The sequence below is a fragment of the Malania oleifera genome, chromosome 1 (genome assembly GCF_029873635.1).
Source record: "Malania oleifera isolate guangnan ecotype guangnan chromosome 1, ASM2987363v1, whole genome shotgun sequence".
NCBI lineage: Eukaryota > Viridiplantae > Streptophyta > Magnoliopsida > Santalales > Ximeniaceae > Malania > Malania oleifera.
Window position 1 is genome coordinate 9,290,854 of NC_080417.1, and position 23,210 is coordinate 9,314,063.

The 23,210-nt window shown below is 35.8% G+C and overlaps 1 protein-coding gene across 17 annotated transcripts in view; it reads left to right on the forward strand.

Moving 5' to 3' along the window:
• The first annotated feature begins 503 nt into the window (after positions 1-503).
• LOC131163418 (uncharacterized) overlaps positions 504-23,210 on the forward strand; it is a 76,313-nt gene continuing 53,606 nt past the window's right edge. For 4 of the 17 annotated variants that reach the window (XM_058120008.1, XM_058120034.1, XM_058120052.1 and 1 more), the window contains exons 1-4: positions 521-699; positions 2,131-2,188; positions 22,228-22,303; positions 22,722-22,793. In XM_058120008.1, coding sequence (XP_057975991.1) covers positions 22,301-22,303; positions 22,722-22,793 — 75 coding nt within the window. In that variant the 5' untranslated portion in view covers positions 521-699; positions 2,131-2,188; positions 22,228-22,300. Of the gene's footprint in view, positions 700-1,306; positions 2,189-2,296; positions 2,382-6,602; positions 6,853-22,227; positions 22,304-22,721; positions 22,794-23,210 lie in introns of those variants that run through there. The other 13 variants (XM_058120028.1, XM_058120039.1, XM_058120063.1 and 10 more) reach the window with 11 other exon arrangements.

Genomic DNA, 23,210 nt, shown 5'->3' on the forward strand with positions numbered 1-23,210 from the left:
AAAATTTTGACAAGTTTTGCTCAAATTCAAGATTTTGAAAAATTTTAGATGATTCGTTAAAACTTTGGCAGAAATTATGTAAGATGGAAATTGAATGCCATTTCGTTTTGAGGGTGATGGAAAATGAAAATTTCAACAATGTTCTGGGAATCAAAGACCCTGGCATGCACTTATGATGATAGAGTTGGTTTTTGCTACCGGGCTCAAACAATGCTTGGACTTGATTGATACTACTTTTAAATGACTTGTGCCCTCGAGGGGCTTGTGGAGAAGGTGGAGGGAAGTTTTGCTATGCTGTTTGGTGGCTTAGTACTTTGATAGAATTGAAGCCAAGGGATAGATTTGTTATGTATGTTTCGAGTTCCTTTTTAAGGCCCATTGGGCCTTCCGTATGGGTGGACTTGAAACTGGAGCCCATTGTGTTTCACGAATTATGATTGCTGTTATGCAGAGTTTTTGAATTCCATTTTTAGGCCCATTAGGCCTTCCATAAGTGGTGGAGTTGAAAGTAGAGCCCATTGTGTTTCACTAGTAATGTTCGTTACTATGCAGAGTTTTTTGTGAGGCTGGAGTAGCTGCAGTATGGTCTTGACCCGACTTGACGATCTGTGTTTTGTATTGCAGGCCATGTAAATTTTTTTTGTTATGATCATACAGCTTGGACTGCTTTCTCTTGTGCGCGGTTGAGCGCATCTCGAGGTTAGAGTTTGTGTTTGAGCGATTTTGATCTTCATTGTATCGATGTCTGATTCACATAAAAAATTTTGCTTCCCTCGCTCATCGACGTAGGCTTGCAAACCTGGACCACATAAATCTTGGTGTTTGCTTTGTGTTGTTTTTTGTTTTGCTTGTTTGTTTTCCCTTACTGTTGCATTGATTTGAATTTTGAGCATAATAATTGAGAATTGAGAAAATGCCTCATTCCATGACTTTAGACAAGAAAGATTTGGATAAACAGGCTCTTACATCAATTCAACTATTTTTGCAAATGATGTTCTGCAATAGATTCTTCGTGAAGATTTGATTGCCAAATTGATAGCTTTGGTATTTTTTTCGAAGAAAATCTTTCTTATTATTACCTTGTTTGGACCTTGACATATAGTCTGTCATAGTCTGTTCATTTTGGATAAGTTTATTTGGAAGGCTAAGGGTTCATGTTAAAGTTCATGCTTGTGTTTGGTGTATATATTGAATTGGATAAATATCAATGATTGGTTGCAGTGGATGAGGCTTAATAAGGCTTTCACCTAATGTGTGTGTTCTGTGTAACAAGAGTTATGAGAGTATTGCTCATCTTTTTCTGCAGTTTTCCTTATGTTGTGGCTGGAGTGTTGATTGTACTCTTTGGTTGAAGGAAAGATTGCCAGATTTTGCGGGATTCTGCCTTAGTTGCTACGTCATGGTGCATTTTGTTAGAGAAGAGTTCAAGATTTTTTAGGAATGCTACTCTTCCTCTTTGTTTGCTTCTGGATAGTGTTGTTTATTTGCTTCAGTTTGGTGCTTTTGCAGGAGTTCTTCTCACTCACATCCAAAGCGATTGGAGAGCTTTGATCTACTGCATTTTTTTGGGTTTTTGTTTCATTGAGTGTATTTAATTTTTTGTGAGTGGTTGTCTTGTCCTCTGCATTGTGTATTCTCACTTTTTATTGATAAAAATCTTTCTTTCTTGTAGAAAAATGTGTTAAAAAATCATTTATATAGGAGTTTTGGGAGAGTGTTTGGGTATTGGTGTTTGAACTTTGAAGTGTGTTTGTGTCCATGCTATGTAGGTTGTTTTTGTGGCACAGAAGGCATAATTATTTTACCCTTCTCTTCTAATAAAAAAACCATTGACAGGGATATTTCAACTCAGTTGAAAACCATTGGGAAAGGATTTCATTATTTTTATAATTTTAATACTTAAACACAATGTTGATAATTTGGTGTACAGGGAGGAGAGGAGTTTGTGGTGTAAGCCTCCTCAATATCTAAAAATTTCCCTTGTTTGGCAGTGCATGACTATGAGTTATACCTATGATTTAACCCATGCAATTGACATATTAATGCAATTTTGATTGCCAAACCATTCTTACTTTTCCTTTATGTTTTTATCCTAATTCTCTTATTTTTTCTGTTGGAATATTTATGCAGAAGATTGCAAAGTTGGATGTACTAGCATTCATTGCAATATGAACATTAGCTTGGCAAGGTTTGACATTTTGAAGTTTATTTGCAAGAATGGATAGGAATGTTTTCCCTCTCCCTCTCTCTACCTTTTTCATGCATGCTTGTCTTAGACTTTTAGTGTCATATCTAGTTTGCAAAGGAGAATGAAACTAGTTGGCGACTCCAAAATGAAGCATGCTGATCCATAGTTCCTTGACATAAGATGTGGCTGAATGGTGGGGCTTACGCTAGCCTTCTCTATCCACCTCCTTTTTGGTTATTCCTTTTGTAAAATTTCTTGGCCGCAACTCTTTATGGACAATTTTCCGGGTCTTATTATTTTAATGTATGAGCCATCTTTTGTTCTATCAGTATATTTCCTTTTTATTTGCAATATGTTTTTCTTGGTTTGGTTTCCTGACTTTCCTCTATTGATTATTGCTTCTTTAGCTTTTGCTTCTTATGTCAGTTAATAAGTTGTTTTGATATTTTTAAAATTTTCCTTAGACCAGCTTCTAGATCTTCTTTCTGCAAGGAATTTTATGCTCTTTTTGGCTTTGGTTCCCCTAGGTGGATCATTGGTGGTGATTTTAATGTAGTAAGGTTTTTTGGAGAGAAAAAAGGGGTGGGAGGGGTGCTTCGAAAATGCAGAATTTTGATAGGTAAATTAGAGATTGTGGTTTGAGGGACCTCCCTTTGGGTAATGTTATTTTATCTTGGTTTATGGTTGATGAGAGGGCTGTTGTTAGTTGTTTAGATAGGTTTTTGTTTGTAATGAATGGGAGAATGTGTTTTCTGTTCTTTCTCAAACTGTTTTGTCTAGACCCGTGTTTGATAATTTTCCTATCTTATTGGAATTTAGCAAGGATAATTGGGGCCCTTCACTTTACGTTTTTAAAATATGTGGTTGGATCAATGTTACCAAGAACGTGAAACATTTCAGTTTGTGGAATGGAAGCAATCTTGATATGGCACATGTTCTAAAATGTGGAACGTTAGGGGTATTCTTAAATAGATAAATTGGTGAAAAAAGTGAAATGGCACTTCTATATTTTGGAGAAAATGTTGAGGTGTTTCGAAATCTAGAAGATATTTTCAGTTGTGAATAAATTAATAATGACAGAAATAACATTAAAATGTCATGATTCCCAACTTTTAACTAAATTTATGTGAAAATTATTGAAATAAAACTTTGGATCATTAGATTTAATTTTTGGGAGCGAAAATGTACTGCATTTTGATACCAATACGTGGTTGGCTAGGGTGTTAGTGCGTTTTGGTAACTATGGGCTGGATCATGATTCATTTCATTATTTGGTTAGGAATATATGGAGTTAGGATTTTGAAAGGGGTTGGGAAGGGTATAAGTTCATGAGGAAGCTTAAATATCTTAGAGAGAGCTTGAGAGGCGGAATAGGGATGTCTTTGGAGATATAGGATTAGGACAGCTAGTAGGGGTGTACAAAAATTATCAAAAATCCGAACCGAAACCAGACCGAAATCAATTTTGGTTTGGTTTTTCGGTCTTCGGTTTCCGTTTTGGTTCTTGAAAATATAAATTTTCAATTTCGATTTCGGCTTCGGTTTCGGTTTGAATTTCTAACCAAAGGCTGTACCAAAAAACCAAATATTGAAATATTTAATAAAATATGATAATTTTGTATATTTGCAGATGGTATATTCATACTTAAATACATATTAATTAAAATTAACTTTTATTCATCAATAAATTTTCCAATTTATTAGTATTTTAATTTTAATTTTAATAATAATATTAAAAGTTGTGTTTATATTTCAATCAAAATTGAAAGAGAAGGAAAGTTTGAAGGTAATTATATAGATAGAGAGAATCCTCACTCTTTTGTGAGTTTTCAATGTGGGAACTCCCAGCCCAAATATGTCTGGGGCCATTGATGTGTTGCTGATGCTGTGGCTGTAGCCCAGAGCACACTCTTCTTTTATTCTTGTCCCACATCGGTTGAATAGAATTTGGGAACTCCTTTCACTTATATAAATCTCCCACAATGCTCTCCACTGCTGGCATCCTCTGGTCAGACTTCCAATTTAGTTGGGCTTTGAATTATTTGGGTTGAGATCTGAGCTACTAAAATGTAGCAAGTGTTGGCCTTAATGGCCTGTTTAGTTTTAAAATTTAAAAATGTGAAAATAACCGAACCAAACTGTTTAATCGATGGATTGCGGTTTTTTTAAATCGACAGTTGCAGTTTGATTTTGATTTTATATTTTTTTAAAACGAGCACTTTGGTTTGGTTTGAGCTGAACTGAACCCAATAAAACCAAGTTCATCCCTAATGGCTAGCATTTTGGGTGAGTTAGATTATCTAGATAGAAAAGAGGAAGATATTAGCCTTTTGGAAGGGTGAGGAGGTTAAATGTGTTTTGCTGAAGAATGAGTTGGAGGATTTGATTTTTAAGGAAGTGAGGAGTTGGAGGCAAAAGACTTAATTTAAATGGGAAAAGATGAAGATTGTAATTCTCTTATTTTTCCATAGGTTAGCTAATGGGAAGATGAGAAAAGATTTGATTAGAGAATCATTGATTTTTTTTTTTTTTTTGGGGTTTCAAATCTTTACATTAAGTAGGATGATTGTAGGCCTATGGTTGAGGGGTTACATTGGAATCTCATTTCTGGGGATCAGATATCTTGGTTGGAATGACCTTTTGAGGAGGAGGAAGCGAGGATAATTGTGTTTGAGGTGGAGAGAGATAAGGCTCTGGGTCTGGATAGGTTAAATATAGATTTGTTGGATGTGATTAAGGGGGATTTGTGTAAGGTTTGTATTCTGTTGGAATGGGATTCTGAATAAGAGCATCAACTCCACTTTCATCACTTTGGAGCCTAAGAAGAGTAGATCTATTAAGATTGCTGACTTTAGACCTATTGGCTTAGTGTCTAGTGTGTAAAGGTTATTGCTAAATTGCTAATTAATTGGTTTAATGTTGTGCTTGATAACATTATTTCTAAGGCTCAAAGTGCTTTTGTGGGGTGCAGGCATAGTGGATGCCATTTTGGTTGCTAATGAGGTTGTGGAGAGATTTGTAGGAGGAATGAAGGGGGATTATGTTTAAATTGGACTTCTTTTTTGATAGCAAAAGAAGTGATTTCATCAAAAGAGAAGAATTTGCAAAGAGAAGAATAAGACATCTTCTATCAAAATTTTGGAAAAATCAGAAAAAAAAAGAACTAAGAACACAAATAAATAATATGAATATTAAAGCGAAAAAATTCCTCCAATCTTGCTGAATTTCTGAAAAGCTTGCTCCTTTGAAGCATTCAAAGCCAAAACACCACAAAGAGGCCAACTGGCCAGGTAATGAACCTTTTCCCAAACCAGCTGCCTATTCAATTTTTTTCCCTGAAAAACTTTGTGCGTTGTGCTCCGTCCATAAACCCCACAGCATTGCAAATATACCACATTTCCAAAGAACAGCCCTATCCTTCCTTCTTTCAAAGCCCTCAAAAGAAATAGCCAACATTCCTTCCACAGACGCAGGACAGACCCAAGCTTCTGCTAAGATACCAAATAACTTATTCCAGGTGCTCCGAGAAAAACCTGTGTGTTAGAATGAGTGAGGTTCCGATTAAGAATTCAAATGACAAAGCACACAAACATTTGGAGATAAAGCCTTCAAAGTGTAGACACCCCAATTTTACCCAGGCCATTTTGAGAAAACCCGGCATGCTAAAAGTTGACCTTGTATTCCCAAGAATGGAAGGATTCGATTGAGTCTCAGTTTTATTTCAAAATTGAGTTCCGTTTTATTTCAAAGTTGGTGTCCCAATTATTTCTTATTGAGTCATTTTCAAAATTGAGTCCTGGTTTATTTTTATTAAGTCCCAGTTATTTTATTTTAAATTGAGTATCAGGTTGATTTTAAATTGAGTCCGCAAATTTTAGGTTGAATCTTTCATTTTTAGAAATTTTGATTGAGTCCCTGAATTTTTTTTTTAGATCGAGTATCTATTTTTATTTTTATTTTTGGCTTCATGTTGGCAATAAAATAAAAATAAAATAAATAAAAAATAGAAAAGAAAAAGAAAAGGGGCGGCACATGCTTTAGGGTTTTGAAATATTTTTTATAAAAGGGGAGGGGGGGCTCGCATACAAGGAGTTTTTTCCTGGATTATCTTTTTTTTTAAAAAATATATAAAATAATACCTCTTTCAGGGAAATATTTCCCAGAATGACTCTGACGTAATCTCGCTACTCTAAGTAGCGAGATTTTCTTCGGACACTTAATGCTCTGCCAATCGCCGTTTGACGCGTGGTAAATCTCGCTACTACAAGTAGCGAGATTTTCTTCGGATTTGAAAGGACCATCCACCCGGCTTTCGACGCGTGGCAAATCTCGCTACTTAGAGTAGCGAGATTTGCTTCACACTAACCTCGCCCGTTCTTCCTCCTTCCTTGCACGAACAGACAGCTAGTATGTTTGCAGAGCCGAGCGCAGGTTACCGTTGAAGGAGACTCCTGACGAGTGCAGGTTACCGTTGAAGGAGACTCCGGAGCGCAGGACCGTTGCGGGCTTCAAACCGAGAGCTATATAAAGTCGAGATGGGGTAAGTTATATTTTCAATGTTTGGTGCATAATTTTTTAAATTAATTATTTCATCCAAAGCCTTTGTTAATCGGAGATTGTAAGTTTAGAGTGTTCAAAGATTCGTGGATAAGCCCTTATCTTAAGGTTAGTATTTCTTTTTTTTGTATTTGAATTTGATTTTTTGCCGAGAATATGTAATTTTTTCCCTGTTGTTTAATATTTAATTTTGTTTTTGGGATTGTTGTTTCCATTGTAAAATGCATTGAATTTTATTACGAATTTAAGCATATTGCACATGCAAGGTAGAAAGAAGAAAAAATTAGGTCTTTTCCAAAGGATTGTCCTAGTCTCGTTAGTACGATAAAATTATACGAGTAATCAGATAAAGTTCACAATAGTTAGATACCACACTAGATGTGATTCTATTGAACAAGGAATAGGAGAACCACATTGGTCCTTGGAGGAAGATCCAATATATTTTTTTTGGGTGAACAGCACGTTTACACTTACTGTATTGTGATGCACACAATTAGCTTGTTTTGGGGAAAAAAGGGGCAGGGGTACTCAAAAAGAAAAAAATTACAAACTGGGGGTTTCCAAAAAGAAATGAAAAAATGAAAAAGTTAGTCCCTCAAGCTTCAAATTCATCCTCTGCTCCTTGCTCTGCTTCCTCTCCCTCCCAACCACCACAGCCACTCAAAACATTAGACCAGCTCAGTGTAGCCTACAAAATGCTGCCTTTTTAGACGACGGAGTTTTGGCTATCAAAACATAAGTGATTAAAACTTCCTACTGTTATAAGTGAATTTTATTACGATTGTTTCCATTGTAAAATGTGAGCTGCCATTGTTTCCATTCTCGAATGACAAATGCCTGCCGGGACCAACATTATATGTGTGGAGTAGCTGTATTTGCATACTATATGAATGTTAATTATGTTGATTAGAGATCTTTAATATCTTTCATGCAGCTGCCGCTGCCGATTTGGCATTTGTTGCTACTTGTTTTCTTCTACCGCCATTCTTTCCCACTTCCACCTCCACCTTAAAATCTTCATCGCAAAAATCATCGTTTTTCATCTTCCCCATCAAATATCTTTGTAACAGTTAACGACTTTTTCTGTGCTGCAGCCCTTGATACTCTCTTCCTCGCTGGCACTTGGGGAATTTCATGTTAATTCCCAACATCAAGAATAATAAGTTTTGAAATGAGCAGAAGACTCGATAAGTATAATTGTAGTAGTCATTGGAGTAATGAAGAAAATGTTAAGATTTGAAGGTGACGATCAAAATTCAAAATAAATGTCACAGATCACATGATTTCAATCGTACGCAAGTTATAAATTTAGTAATTATAAGCTATTTGCTTCTACTAGGGGATTTCAACTGTGTCCTTTCAGCTGCTGAGAAGGACAATGGTCGGCCTGTCTCTGATTGTGATACTAGAGAGATGGGTGATTGCTTCTTCAACTCTAGTCTATCTGATCTGTGATCATCGGGGTGTTTCCTTACTTGGACAAATGGTACAGTTTGGAGCAAATTGGACAGGGTGATTGCTAATCAGAGATGGATTCTGGAGGATCTGAGGGCTAAGGTTGAATTCCTTTTCCCTGGAATTCTCTCTGATCACTTGGTGTGCCTCATTTCCCTGTTTCAAGAGGGGTGTCTGGGAAGACGATATTTAAAAATTTTCAACATGTGGACTCCAAACCATAATTTCCTGCACATTATCAAACAAGGTTGGGATGCGCAGGTCCAGGGCTTTGAGCAATTCAAATTGGTGAGGAGACTTCAGGGCCTGAAAAGACCTCTAAAGGCTCTTAATGCATCCCATTTCTCCCACATTTCGGCTAGAGCAGAGAAGGTTGGGAATGATATGATCGAGCTCACAACAGAAACTGCACAAGAATCCCTTGGATGGTGACCTGCAACTACTACTAAATGAAAGGAGAGGGACTGTGAAATGATAGATGGTCTGGAATCTTTCCTTGCTCACAAAAACACTCTGGAATATCCCCTCTAACAAAGACTCTCTCTGGTCCAAATGGGTCAATCAAATCTACCTGAAAGGTTCAAGTCCGTGGGAGGCCACGATAAAAAATGATGAATCCCCACTATACAAAAAGCTCATTGGAATTAAGAACCAGATTATGTCAAGATGTGCCAACCACCTGGATGCAGTGCTTCAGCTTTTTGAGGAATTGGACCTCGATCATTCTAGCTCTTCCATTTGCTATAACCTCGATCATTCTAGCTCCCTCCTATATCTGCCCAGTGTTCCATGTAAATACTCATTTTGATCAATATTTTTACTTTTCGATCAAAAAAATAGTATGATAAATTGATGGATCATCGACTCTCTTTGTGCTACAGATAGCGGTAATAAATGGAACATGTTAACATTTAAATATTTCTTACTTAATAATGAAAATATATAAAGATTTTCCTATTTAATTAAAGATAATTACTATATATAGTGTATGACTGTTATATAATTTTTAACTAAATTACAAATTGATTAAGTAAATCTTGCTACTCCAAGTAGCGAGATTACGTCAGAGTCATTCTGGGAAATATTTCTCAGAAAGAGTTATTATTTTATATATTTTTTTTAAAAAAAGATAATCCGGGAAAAAACTCCGCATACAAGTGGGACGGAGGCCTAAAAAAAAAAAAAAACATATTTTCCTTCATCTCTCCCTATCTGCCTCCCTCTCATCTCTCTCCCTCTCTCAGTTCCTTACTCCACCATCACCAGACAGCCCCTCACGGTCTCACCTTTAACCATGATCACGACCAGCTCCACCCGTTGCTCTCTTTCACGCACCCAGCAGTCACCCCACTCTCTCCCATTCTTCCCTATTTCTGTTTTCGCAGCCTCCATGCTCGGAACCGTGACCTTGCAGCTCTTCCCCACTGCCGCACCACATCCTCTCTCCTTCTGCCGTAGCTGCTGCAACCTCCATCATCTCTACCGTAGTCGTCGCGGCCTCCATCGACTTTGATTGTAGCAGGGGGTTATTGTCGGATGAGATTCAAGAACAATATAGGTAAGTTTTTTATTCTTGTTACGAATTAGAGGATTTATCTATGTTCATCCTCCCCTGCTAGAAGCCTCGGAGGGATTGTTTGTTTTTTGAAAATGATGGGCTGGTTTAAAATTTACAGCATAGGGATGGAATTTTGCCTCCACTCGTGGAGGAGATTCCTAAGGATTTAGAAGCTTATTATCTTTTGGATAAAATGGAGTTAAAGTTGACTGATTTTGGAGGAAATGAAGTGTGATGGATGGTGGCAAAAGTTGAAAAATGAACAGCCAAAGGGAATTAGTGAACTTGAAGAGCTCGGTAAATTATGACGAAAGGGATTTGAAAAGGGGTTTCCTTGGTTAATTTGTGTAATTTTATTTTGTAATATTGTGTTTTTTTTTTGGCTCCCCCCCCTCCCCGCCCGCAACTCTTTTTTCTTTGTTGGTATTTTGTTGATATTTGGTGGACTCCTTGTCCCCACATGTTGTACCTTCTCTTCTTTCTATCTAATATATCTTCTTTAATATTAAAAAAAAAAGGTCAACAACAAGTGGTAGCAAGGCAATGAATGGACGAATCGAAGCAAGTTTGATGATTAGGAGAATGTATCAGATAATACAAACCGTACACTTGAGTATATCCTTTAGCAACAAAATGAGCCTTCAAATGAGCCACAAAACCATGAGAATCGATCTTCATGGTATAAACTAGTTTGCATTGTGCCATTATCCTATAGTCATGTATCTCATTATCCATTGCAATCTTCCACCCAAAATTGGATCGAGATTCAAAGACAGATTTAGGAAGAGCAATGGTTGATTAGAGTACAACATTTAGTAGACTACTAACAAAACACTATTACGAGGGCAACAAGAAATCTTAGCAAGTAAAATTACAGATTGAATATTGGGTACAATTGCATTTACCTTTTCAGACATTAATACGAAGATCAACATCTTAGGACATGGTATCATCGGGAAAGGAAGCTAAAGGTATAGCAGTAGAAGTTGGAGGAGGTCCTCTTCCTTTTAGTCACTGTGTGTATACATGTGCAAATTAGGATGATCCGTGTGACTAGAAGGACTCTAATGAGATGAAGATGCAGGAGGATGATTGGGCATAGATAATAAATTTGAAAAGGAAAGGGTCTCATCAAGGCTTGTCTTAAGAATTAGGGTATTATATAATATGGTATATGTAACGACCTGAACCCTTAAACCCGGGTCCGGCGCGTTATACCTGATAAAATCCTGATAATCCATCAATCAATACATATGCAGTGGAAAACATAAACATAATCTCCATATAAGATAATACTAGAGTTTACTAATTCTAACTATAATCCATAATAAATCATCCATCACCTGCATTTCCATAAATTTACATAACTCCCAAAACGTTTCAGTATTTTCACAATCATTCCTTCTCAACAGCCTTAAACATAAAGACATAAAACATAAATATTTACATTCCCCAAAATTAACATGGAAATATACCATTTTCTTTTTCTATTTCCCAATAATGCTATAAAAACCTCGAGCTCTCAAAGCTTGATCTAAAGGAAATCCTAAAAAAGATAAATTCATATTCGGGTGAGACACATTTCAGTAAGGGAAGAAACCATATATTAAAACAGTGTGTGGCCAACATAAGTCTATATAACAACAAAAGATTTAACATTTGAAAATCATCAACATAATTTCTGAAATCATTCTCTGAACCTACTCAATCAAATGCAAACGATTTAACCCACGAGATTACCTGAGGATAGGGGGTGATTACTTGCCCATACAAGTAGCATTTCTTTGCTCTGATATTTAAGCAACCCTAAGGTCACTAATAAAGCATACTAGGGCACTCACCTTACTCAGTAAGCCCTCAAGTGTTAGATTGATCTCGTACTCACACCGTTCAACAATAGCTTACCGGCGAAGGCTCCCAAGAATAGGGAAATCTACCCGCCCATACAAGTAGCACCCCTTTGCTCTGATACTTAGGTAACCCTAAGGTCACAATTAAAACATACCGGAGCACTCACCTTACTCAGTAAGCCCTCAAGTGTAAGATTAATCTCGTACTCACACAGTTCAACAATAGTTTATCGGTAAAGGCCCTAAGGATAAGGAAATCTACCCGCCCATATAAGTAGATTCCCTATGCCCTAGTACGTTATGTGGCTACTGCCACATTTGTAGCTACTAGTGCACTCGCTTTACTCAGTAAGCCCTGGCGAAAGGTACGCCTCGCCCAATCATAACATGTTTTACGTACATACATATTTCTAATATCATAATACACCATTCTTTCTCTCATTATTCAATCATTCACATCCTTTCATGTTCATAACTTAACATTTCATTGTGTTTCACTTTAAGTGACTTTTTCCCATTTGTATCATTAACGTTTCATATTTCATTTCATTGCATTGTCATTCCATTGTCATTTTATTGCATAACATTTTCATTTCATTCCTTCGTACTACAGCTACTCTTTAGCCATCATTTGTTAGTCCACATAGAAATGCGCTAGAATTTGCTACAGTTAGTCCACATAGAAATGCGCTAGAATCTGCTAACATGGCTGTCTTTCAGTTGTCTTACGTTTACATGGTTGCATTTAACATATACAGACAACATTGTCCATATCACATTTTATTCATAATGTCTTGCTTACTTAACCTGCATCTCATACATTTAATATATATATTTGCACAGAATCTCATACCACACAATTTAACAGTAAAATTCATACATTGCCTGTAAAATAAGCCAACCAACATTTAATGTTTATATACTGAAAATACCTTTCATTTCTTACATCATTATCTTGAAAATATTTCTTACTTTCATCAGCTCATTTTCGTATATACATATCTAATAAACAACCTTAAACTCGAAAAAATATAATTTAAACAGTTGACATTTTATCCATACCGAAACATATACACGTATATATAACACAATTTAATTTTCCATTAAATTCATAAAAATTCTGATTTAAGATATATTTTTCCTTTTACTTGGTTTCTTTAACTACACCAACAGGAACCCCGAAAAAATACCTGCGGTGCTCACCCGGATCCTGAATAAAAAATCCTAGTTTCATGTAATTAAACCTGAATAAAATATTATGTTAATATTTCCTAAATCTATAAATTCTAAATAAATAAATATACCCTTAAATATAGCCAAATTATCAAAATTTTCGAATCTTACTATCGCTTTGGAGTGTGGCCTAGAAAACCCCAATTGAAAAATTACCTACGCCAAAATGATGACGATCACGACTAGGACCCCATGGTGGTGTCTGATCGTCGATTTAACAGTGAATTTAACAAGAAATTGAGAAATTAGAGAAAAACTATCTTACCCTAGGAATGATGCCTACTCCGCTCCCACGACAAATCTGCTCTAGTAGAAATATCGGTGGCGGAGTTAGGAGTCTAACGGTACTTTCCGTTTTCCGATTGGCGCTCGTTAGGCGCTCGTTAGGCTGACGAAATTGAGGAGAGAGAGGAGGAGGACGGAGGCGACGGAGAGTGAGACGGACTGAAAGAAGGAGAGAGCGTGAGGCTTCTGCTTCTGCACGTCAAATTTTAAAATTGGATCCAGCTTCTTCAGGAAGCTTTAAGGTAATATGTTATATATATCTTAAGGTAATATGTTATATATATATATCCACAAGCTTATATATAATATAATAAACTTACATATATATATATATATATATATATATAAAACTTATATTATATTAATCTTATATATATATATACATATATCTTTATTCCAATTAGTTTTTTTTTTTTTTTCATACTATTCCTTTTATTTGTTTATTTCTTTAATTAATTTAATAATATTTAATTAATTAATTGATTAATAAAATTATTTAGTATTATTATTATTATACTTTTTTTTTTGGGTTATTACAGTATAAACTCGAAGAAGGCACAAACAAAGAAGTGACATAAAGTAGGACTATAACATAGATATCCTTTTTGAGTACAAGAGTAACCAAGAAAAATACTTTTGATAGCATGAAGATCCAACTTATCCACCCTTGGAGTTAAGTGATGGACAGAGGACACATACCTTAATATATGAGGATTGAGGACTAGAGAGCATTAAGGAGCATTTGGGAAGAGAACATATTAGGGGTACTCTGCCCCCAAAACTAAGAAAATGCTAGATGAATGGAGGAAAATCACTTTAATACCTATATTCAAAAATAAAGGAGATATTCAAAATTGTAATAACTATCGTGGAATTAAACTTATGAGTCATATGATGAAACTATGAGAAAGGGTAGTTGAACAAAGTATAAGGTTAGAAACGAATGTCTCAGAAAATCAATTTTGTTTTATGCTTGGGAGATCTACCACAGAAGCTATTTATCTTTTAAGAAGATTAATGGAAAAGTTTAGGGAAAAGAAGAGGGGACTTGCGTATGATATTTATTGACCTTGAGAAAGCATATGATAGGATACCTAGGGAAGTTCTATGGTGGGTTTTATAAAAAAAGGGTATATGTAGTTGTTATACCAATGTCATTAAGGATATGTACGATGGAGTAATAACTAGTGTAAGGACTATAGATGGAGAAACTAGAGAATTTCCAATCACCATAGGTGTATATCAAGGATATGCTTTGAGTCCTTATCTTTTTGCTTTAGTGATGGACCAATTGACTAAGTTGATCCTAATGACCCACTTGTGCCTCTATTGCAAGTTCGGAAATTTAAATTTCGGTTCAAGGACAATGGGTTCGAGGACAATGGGTTCCATCGAATTTTTCGAAGTTCGGAACTTTAAATTTCGGTGGCAGGATCACCTTTGGTACGAGGCACAGGTCATTAGGATCAACGGAGTCGAATGTATTAGATCCCTCAATGGCTTTCAAGCGCTCCTCCAGCATGTCATAATGACGTTCGGCCTTAGATCTGTTTATCCTCATATCAGAAGCTACTATCGAGGGTGTTCTTGCCTTTGGGAACCCGTGTGCTGGCACAGTAGAGATGAATGGAGAGATATTTGACATTGGACCCTCCATGATGACAGGTGGTGGAGCTGACGTTTGTCCATGAACCGGGGTGAACCCTGGAGGATGAATGGGGTCCGTATCTGTCTTAGGATCATTCTGTACCGCTTTTCCTTTGTTCATCAACAATTCCAGGATTTTGCTCATTTTCTCAGTCAATTCTTCCTGTCCTTGTTCTATGCCCAGGGCCCTATTTTCTAGTTGTTCGCTCATTTCTCTTGCCTTTGCTTGGTATTATAAGGATGCAGCGAAATGGTCTTATTCTTCTCAATGTTGGGATTCTGGATCTTGATTCTACTGCCTTAGTGAACTGGTTTTACAGAAAATAGGGATGTGATCACCGACCTATTGGAGATAATTATGCATGCATGGTTATGAAACTGAGCATGGAATGCATGATTATGTTATGCAATGGGTGTAACTAGTGCAAAAATACGTGCAAATAGGGGTATGAACATGCATGCAACCTATCATGCATGGCTATGCGTGAAGTGCATGAATGCAATGTAACCTAAATAATTACTTTTCCTAAATTCTGGAAAAATTCCTATCGACTAATGAAAGGTTTCATGATTAAGCCGACCATTGATGGACTACTGATTCAATTCAATTCCTCCCTTAACCATTCCTTTCCTTGATGATGGTCCATGTACCTTAGATCCTACGAAGGATCAAGTTATGATTTGGGTTTGGGATTAACTTGGGCGAGTCAACCCATTGGGTTGGTTCAACGTAGGCTTGTGGACTTTGAAGTGCACTTGGACCTCGGGTGTTTCAAAATATAAGCTTAATTCTATTTTCTGATGGGTCGAGGTTCGAGTTTAAAGAGAGTTGGGCTTGGATTGCTTTAAAAATGTTGGTCTGGATTTTTAAGTAATAGGGCTGAAGCCCCCTTTTGAAATATGAGTTTGGCCCTTTTTGAAAATCAAGCCTGGGCTGTGTTTTTTGTTTAAAAAAAGGTCGGGCCTAGATTTTTGTTTTAAAAAGAGTTGGGTTCGAGTTATTTGAAAAGGATTCGACTGACCAATCTTTTAAAATGTTTAGGCCAAGTGTTTTATTTTTTTGAAAGGATGGGCCATGGTCTCATTGTCGGGTTTTTCTAGAATATTGGCTAAGTGGTATGGATGCCTAGAATGGATGCAAAATGCAAGACATACTACAAAGTATCCAAAAACATATATACAAAAGACTCGATTACATAATGTGAAGAAGGATGTGGCTTCTATCCCAACCCACGGTAGATACACCTAATTTACAGGGTTTCTTCATGGCTCTAGCCTAGTTAGGGAAAACTATAGACGAGTATGTGTGGGTAAGCTCTTTTCCCTATAAATATAGGTCCCCAGTTTGAAATTGCATCTTCTCCCATAGGGGTTCGGACAAAACTTGAACTGAGCGGAGTGGTTCGCGGGTCCCATCAAGCTTAAGTTACGAAGGAACAAACGCTATTACGCCCCTATCTATTCTTATTAGGAAAACCTGGGTATAGGGCGTTAGCAGGTGTGTGAATTCATCCATTTTAGCCTATACTCTCTACCCCCACCTATATAACATGCTTATTCAAACAAAATATTCACAAGTAATCACATGCTTACTCAATAACAAAGGAAACAAAATATTCATAATTAATCACATGTTTATTCAAACAACAAAGGAAACAAAATGTTTACAATCAATTACATGCTTATTTAAAATGTGGAAACAAGATATTTACAATTAACACGCTTATTCTAAGAATTTGGAAACAAAATATTTGCAATTTATAAAAAAGACTTGGAAACAAAATATTTGTAGTTTGGAAACAAAATATGTACAAATAAAATGCTTTATTTTAAAAAAAATTTGGAAACAAAATATTTGCAATTAAAATTTGCTTATCTAAATAATTTGGGAATAAAATATTAGCAATTACTATGCTTATCTAAAAAATTTGGAAATAAAATATTTGCAATTACTATGCTTATCTAAAAAATTTTAAAAGAAAATATTTACAATTAATATGCTTATCTAAAAAATTTGGAAATAAAATATATGCTTATTTAAAAATTTTGGAAATAAAATGTTTGCAATTACTATGCTTATTTAAAAATTTGGAAATAAAATATTTACAATTAATATTCTTATCTAAAAAAATTTTGGAATGAAAATATTTGCAATTAATATGCTTATCTAAAAAATTTGGAAATAAAACATTTGCAATTACTATGCTTATTTTAAAAAATTTGGAAATAAAACATTTACAATTAATATTCACAAAATAAGGAGCAATTAAAAGATTTATTAAATTTGAATTCGGGATAATTTCTAATTAATTACTGGCTCGACTCTCTTTGCTCCCCAATAGAGTCGCCAAGTTGTCGTGACGTCCTGGAGTGTGGGTGCCCTGGGGTTGGCGAAATAAAAATTGTGGTTTAAATTTTCGGAAAAAAATAGGAATGAAGTCGCCACTAACCTTTTAGTGTGGTTAGAACATTTGATTACTACCCAATTAAGGGTAGATTCGGTCTGCATTACCAAAATCGGGATCGGAAGTTCGGTTACGCGAGGAGAAGGTACGAGCACCCCCTACGCACCCGTTCCTGTGAACGGTATCTAATTAATTATGAAATTATCCCAAAATAAATTTGAAAAATCTTTTATTTTACTCCCCTTTTGTGAATTTTTGAAATACACACAAAAATATATATAATATATATTCGCTCAGAACGGGGGTACGTGAAGCCTGCAAGCTCATACCCTCTCGTTAAAATCATAGGGATTAAATTAAGAAAATATTTTTATAAAAATAAATACCATAGTACATATAAGGCCAAATAACAAAAATACTAAAAATAGTAATAATAATATTAATAATGATAAGAATAATAATAATAATAATACTATAATAACGCATCCTTCCATAATGATAATAATAATAATAATAATAATAACAATAACACCTAACACACATTATAATAGTAATAATAAAAAGTACTAATAATCATCATCATAATGTTACACACATCCAATGTCCTATAAATACAATCATACCAATTATGGAAATAATTAAGCCCCACGAGAATCCTATAATATACACATGGAAAGAAAAAGAATGAAATTTTGGAAACCATTCAAATTATGAATCTACTATGAAATATACACATATAATAACAAATAGATATGCCATCAGATGGAAACCCTAAAAACAAATATGGATGTAATTAAAGCTCAAACATGCAAAGCAATCAAAACCTAAATATAATACACATAAATATAAGCATGAAATGATTACACCCCTAAATAATAAACAATAATAAATAAATAAATAAATAATTTAAATACTGTATAGACAATAAACATGACAAGCATACTAAATAAATCAAAAACCTTAAATAACATGTAAACAATAAACATGGTAATAAAAAATTCTAAATAAACATGGTTTAAATAATGCACCTACAATAATAATATGTAGACTTTAAAAAAAAGAAATTGAAAATTAATACAACACAAACCTAAGTAAATAAACAATAAATATGAAATAATAAAAATAATATACATATACCATAAAAACTTAAACTTTAAATGTTAAAACCCAAACAAAACCAAATATATATATACACATATATGTACACGCATGTGTGTGCATGGAACTTACCATGGGTGTTGCCGGAGATTGTGAGAAGAAGGCTACGGTTGTGTGTGTGACATGCATGCAAGGAGGCTTACAGTGGGTGGCCATCGGAGTTGCAGAGGCTTGAACAGACGGCGTTGGTGACGGCGAGGCTCGGTTCCTTGAGAGATGGTGAGGTATGCCTTAGCAAGTAGAGGAGGGTCCGGGACTGGTGTGGTGTTGCTGCTCCGTGCGTGAATGATGGGTTGCCAAAGCCGTTGCCGGAGGCGTTGTTTTGCTGCTCGTGGCCGGAGCTGAGGCTATGAGCTGTCTTCGTGGGTGCTGCGGTTGCTGTCTATGGCCATGAAGCTGATTGATCACGGCCTCGGGTGCTGGTGAGGGTGAGGACGGATACAAAGCTGTGCCAAAGAAGATGGAGGCCGCGACGACTACAGTAGAGATGATGAAGGTTGCAGCAGCTACGGCAGAAGGAGAGAGGATGTGGTGCGGCGGCGGGGAAGAGCTGCAAGGTCGCAGTTCTGAGCATGGAGGCTGCGAAAACGGAAATAGGGAAGAATGGGAGAGAGTGGGGTGATGGTTGGGTGCGTGAAAGAGAGCGACGAGTGGAGCTAGTCGTGATCGTGGTTAAAGGTGAGACCTTGAGGGGCTGTCCGGCAAGGGTGGAGTAAGGAACTGAGAGAGGGAGGCAGATAGGGAGAGATGAGGGAAAAGATGGTTTTTTTTTTTTTTTTAGGCCTCCGCCCCCACTTGTGTGCGAGCCTCTCCTTTTATAAAAAAAATTTCAAAACCCTAAAGCATGTGCCGCCCTTTTTCTTTTTCTTTTCTTTTCTTATTTTATTTTTATTTATTTTCTTTTTATTTTATTGTCAGCATGAACCCAAAAATAAAAATAAAAATAGATACTTGATCTAAAAAAAATAAATTCAGGGACTCGATCAAAATTTCTAAAAATGAAAGATTCAACCTAAAATATTCGGACTCAATTTAAAATCAACATGATACTCAATTTAAAATAAAATAACTGGGACTCAATAAAAATAAACTAGGATTCAATTTTGAAAAAGAATCAATTAGAAATAACCGAGACACCAATTTTGAAATAAAACGGGTCTCAATTTTGAAATAAAACTGAGACTCAATCGGATCCTTCCATTCCCGGGAATACAAGGTCAACTTTTAGCATGCCGGGTCTTCTCAAAATGGTCTGGGTAAAATTGGGGTGTCTACACAAAGGTTTCTTGATTTGCAACAACAACAACAACAACAAAACCAAACCTTAGTCCCACTAAGTGGGGTCGGCTATATGAATCCTTTTCTGCCAATTTATGCGATCATGGACCATTTCTTTTGATAGATTCAAGAATATTAAATCCTTACTCACTATCTCCTCCCAAGTTATTTTTGGTCTATCCCTACCCCTTCTACTGCCCCCCATAGTAACTAAGTCACTCTTTCTTACAGTCACTCTTGATTTGTAACAGATTGTTAGTATTGATTCTATTAAGCACACTTAGCCAAAGGAAAGCCCTAATTAGGGGGGGGGGGGGGTGTGGTTCCTTTGGCTTTCCAAATATATGAGAATAGAGGAAAAAAAGAGTTGGAATAGGTCAAAAACTCAAAAAAACCGTTAATATTTTAAAATTGGTCTTTGAAAAAGCTTTAGAGTTAGATGGAAGTTTTTCAATAAGGTTTTGTTAAGAAGGATTTTTGGAGAGGATGGTGATCTTGGATGAGGGGTTGCTTTTCTCTATAGTGAATGCTGGACCTAAATCTTTGTTTAGTGCATCAGGTGTGTAAGACAATGGGATCCATTACCCCCTTTCTTGTTTGTGTCACTGGCAGATGTCTTGAGTAGAATGGTGGATAGGATGGTGGATAAGGATCTTGTGAAAGGGTTGGGTGGGTAGATAGGGGGTTGTTATAGCCCATCTTTAGTTTGCCCCAATGATGCTATGTTCTTGTTAGCGATCATAGCTCTTTTTTTTTTAAAAAAAAATTATTAATAATATTTTGAGTCTTATTCAAATCTTTGAGTCGGTTTTTGGGCTTAAAATCAACTTCGATAAGAGTGGTTTGCTGCCAATGCTATTGAAATTAATCTGATTATTTGAGTCTAGTAGATATGGGGAGTTGTCTTTGTTAGCTGGTTGTGGTATTATGGATTGGCTTTGACTTATTTTGGGATCCCTTTGGGTGGTAATCCTAGGTTGGCTGGCTTTGGGGATCCACTGGTGGAGGTTGTCTAAAGGTTTGGATGGGTGGAAAGGTGCATTATTTTCCTTAAAAAGGCTTTTCTTGTTGGCATCCCTGTATATTATTTGTTTATTTTTAGGATTTTGGTCATTATATCTAGTAAGTTTAAATTTTTTTTGAGACTTCCTTTGGTTTGGGTTGGAGAGAAGAGGGATCATTTGGTTAGTTGGGAGGTTGTGAGTAGGTCTAAACTGGACAGGGGTTTGGGTCTTGGGAAGTTGATGTCTAAAATCACTGCCCTTATGGCTAAATGCCTTTGGTGGTGCCCCTTAGAGGATTCCTCACTTTGGCATAGAGTCATTAAGAGTAAATTTGGATTGCATGTATGGGTGGGATGCTAATTTGGGATCTAGATATTCATGGAGGTCTATCTCTCAGATTTATCCCCTTATCATTCCTCATTCTAATCTTGTGTTTGGGTATTGGTTCTCGAATTCGTTTTTGGTAAGATATCTCAGTGGGTAATACTGCTTTGTCTGTTTCTTTTCCTCATCTTTACTGCTTGATTTCTGGGCATAATTATGTTATTTATTTTTTTGGGTTTCAGATTTCCATAAACCTTCTTGGGACTTCCATTTTCATAGATCTCGAAATGATAGGGAGGTGGAGTTTTCTTCTTTGTCGATGATGTTGGAGAATTATCGTCCTTCATTTGAAACGGATATTCATTTGGTCCTTAGATTCTTCTGTGTGTCTGTGTGTGTGTAGTGGCGTGGTGGTGGTTATTCTTCTAGAATCTAGATCTTTCTTCGATCTTTTGACTAGTGCTAATTTCTCTTTTCTGCTCCTTAAAATTATTTAGAAGTCCAAAATTCCCTAAAAAATTAAGGTTTTATCGGGTTGGTTCTTAACAGAGTTAACACCAACAATTTGCTATAGCGTAGGAGTCATAAGGCACTTTCTCCTGATGTTGCTCATTATGTTTGAGGAGTTCAGAAACAGCTTCTCATTTGCTTTTGCACTGTGATTTTTCTTGGAAGATGTGGAATAAGCTTTTTAATCTATTAGTAGAAAGTTGGGTTTGTTAGTAATCAGTGGAGGATTTTTTGGTCATTTCTTTTTTCGGTTTGGGTAAAAGCAAATATGCAGTTGCTTTATGGAGGTGTGCATTTTTCGCAGTTTCATGGGGATTAAGGTTGGAACGCTGTGCGCGTGTATTTACGATGAAAAAGTCGAGTCTCTTTGTTAAAGGACAAGATTCATTATTTAGCTTCACTTTGTTGTGTTGGTGTTGGTTGCTTTAAAGGAGTGGGATTCTCTGACATCCAATATATGGCTAGCTTGGTTTGTTTAATTGTTGATTTATCCTTTTGTTTATTGCTTGTATTTTTTCTCTTTTAGGTGTAGTTCTTATTCTCCTTTTTGTACATAGTTCCTAATCTAATGAATCAATTTTATTTGTTATTAAAGAAAAATTTTTAATTTTGTTTGATTCTTCTGGCTTCCTAGTCATTTTGTTGAGATTTTGATATTATGTATCACATTATTAAATACTAAGGAGTAACCTGACAATCATTCTAGAAAACCATTAATTCGTGGAATCATACATCAACAATTAGATATGCTGATGTTGTTTTTGTTTGAATGACAGGAGTTCAAACAGCAACTTGGATAATTTTTAGCCACCTGAAATGGAATCAATTTAAAAGTTCAACCGTACTGCTATGGTATTCATTTTTGAATGATGCTCATTCGTTGACCCCTGCAAGTCTTGGAGGGTGCCTACATCAACTTAGTTGAATTGTGCATTCCTGTTGGGTGCAATTTTCTATTTAGAATCCTATTCATTTGAGAGGATCGACCGAGAATTTTGCCAAGAATTCAGCTACTTAGACTTTTATGAATCAAACAATGAAAATATCATTTTCATATATGCCAAAAAAATCATGTCTAGCATCATTATGCAGTCGTCGTCGTCTTCTTCTTTTTCAATTTAATAAATATTTTCTTTTATTTTGCAGCCATTAGATAACATGTGGGGCCTTTGATAAACTTCCCTTTCTAGAGCTAGTGTTATTGTGTGTGTGAGGTCTATTGCATTTCGATAAGATATCTTTATTCTTTTTTTTTTTTGGGAACTTGTAGGAGCATCTTCAACAAACTCAATGCACAGAGCTGAACCGACCATCTTCATTTTATCGCTCAGTGTATTCAGAGGTGAATAGAATTGCATAAATATGTAAAATTATTATGTTTGTGGCTTGTGAATTTGTTCATATGCATATTATTGTTGTTAAAATTTTGTGTAAATTGGAAGATGTAATCACAGCCATTGTTCTCCCCTCTATCTATAATATATGTTTTAAGTACATCACAACAACCTTAATACTCTTGGTTACTAACATAGTAATGATGCTAAATAACCAACGACACTCTCCCTCCAGCTTGAGCATAGATATCATATGATCATAGCTTATCACAAGCCAATTTAGCTTGAGCACCGTCTATGAACATTTTAGCAAGTTGGTCTTCGAGCTTTACATGATTGATTTTTGCATAAGTATCCCTCACGAAAAATGACAATAAACTTTGATATGCTTTGTTCTCTGATGGAAGACTGGATTAGATGGAATG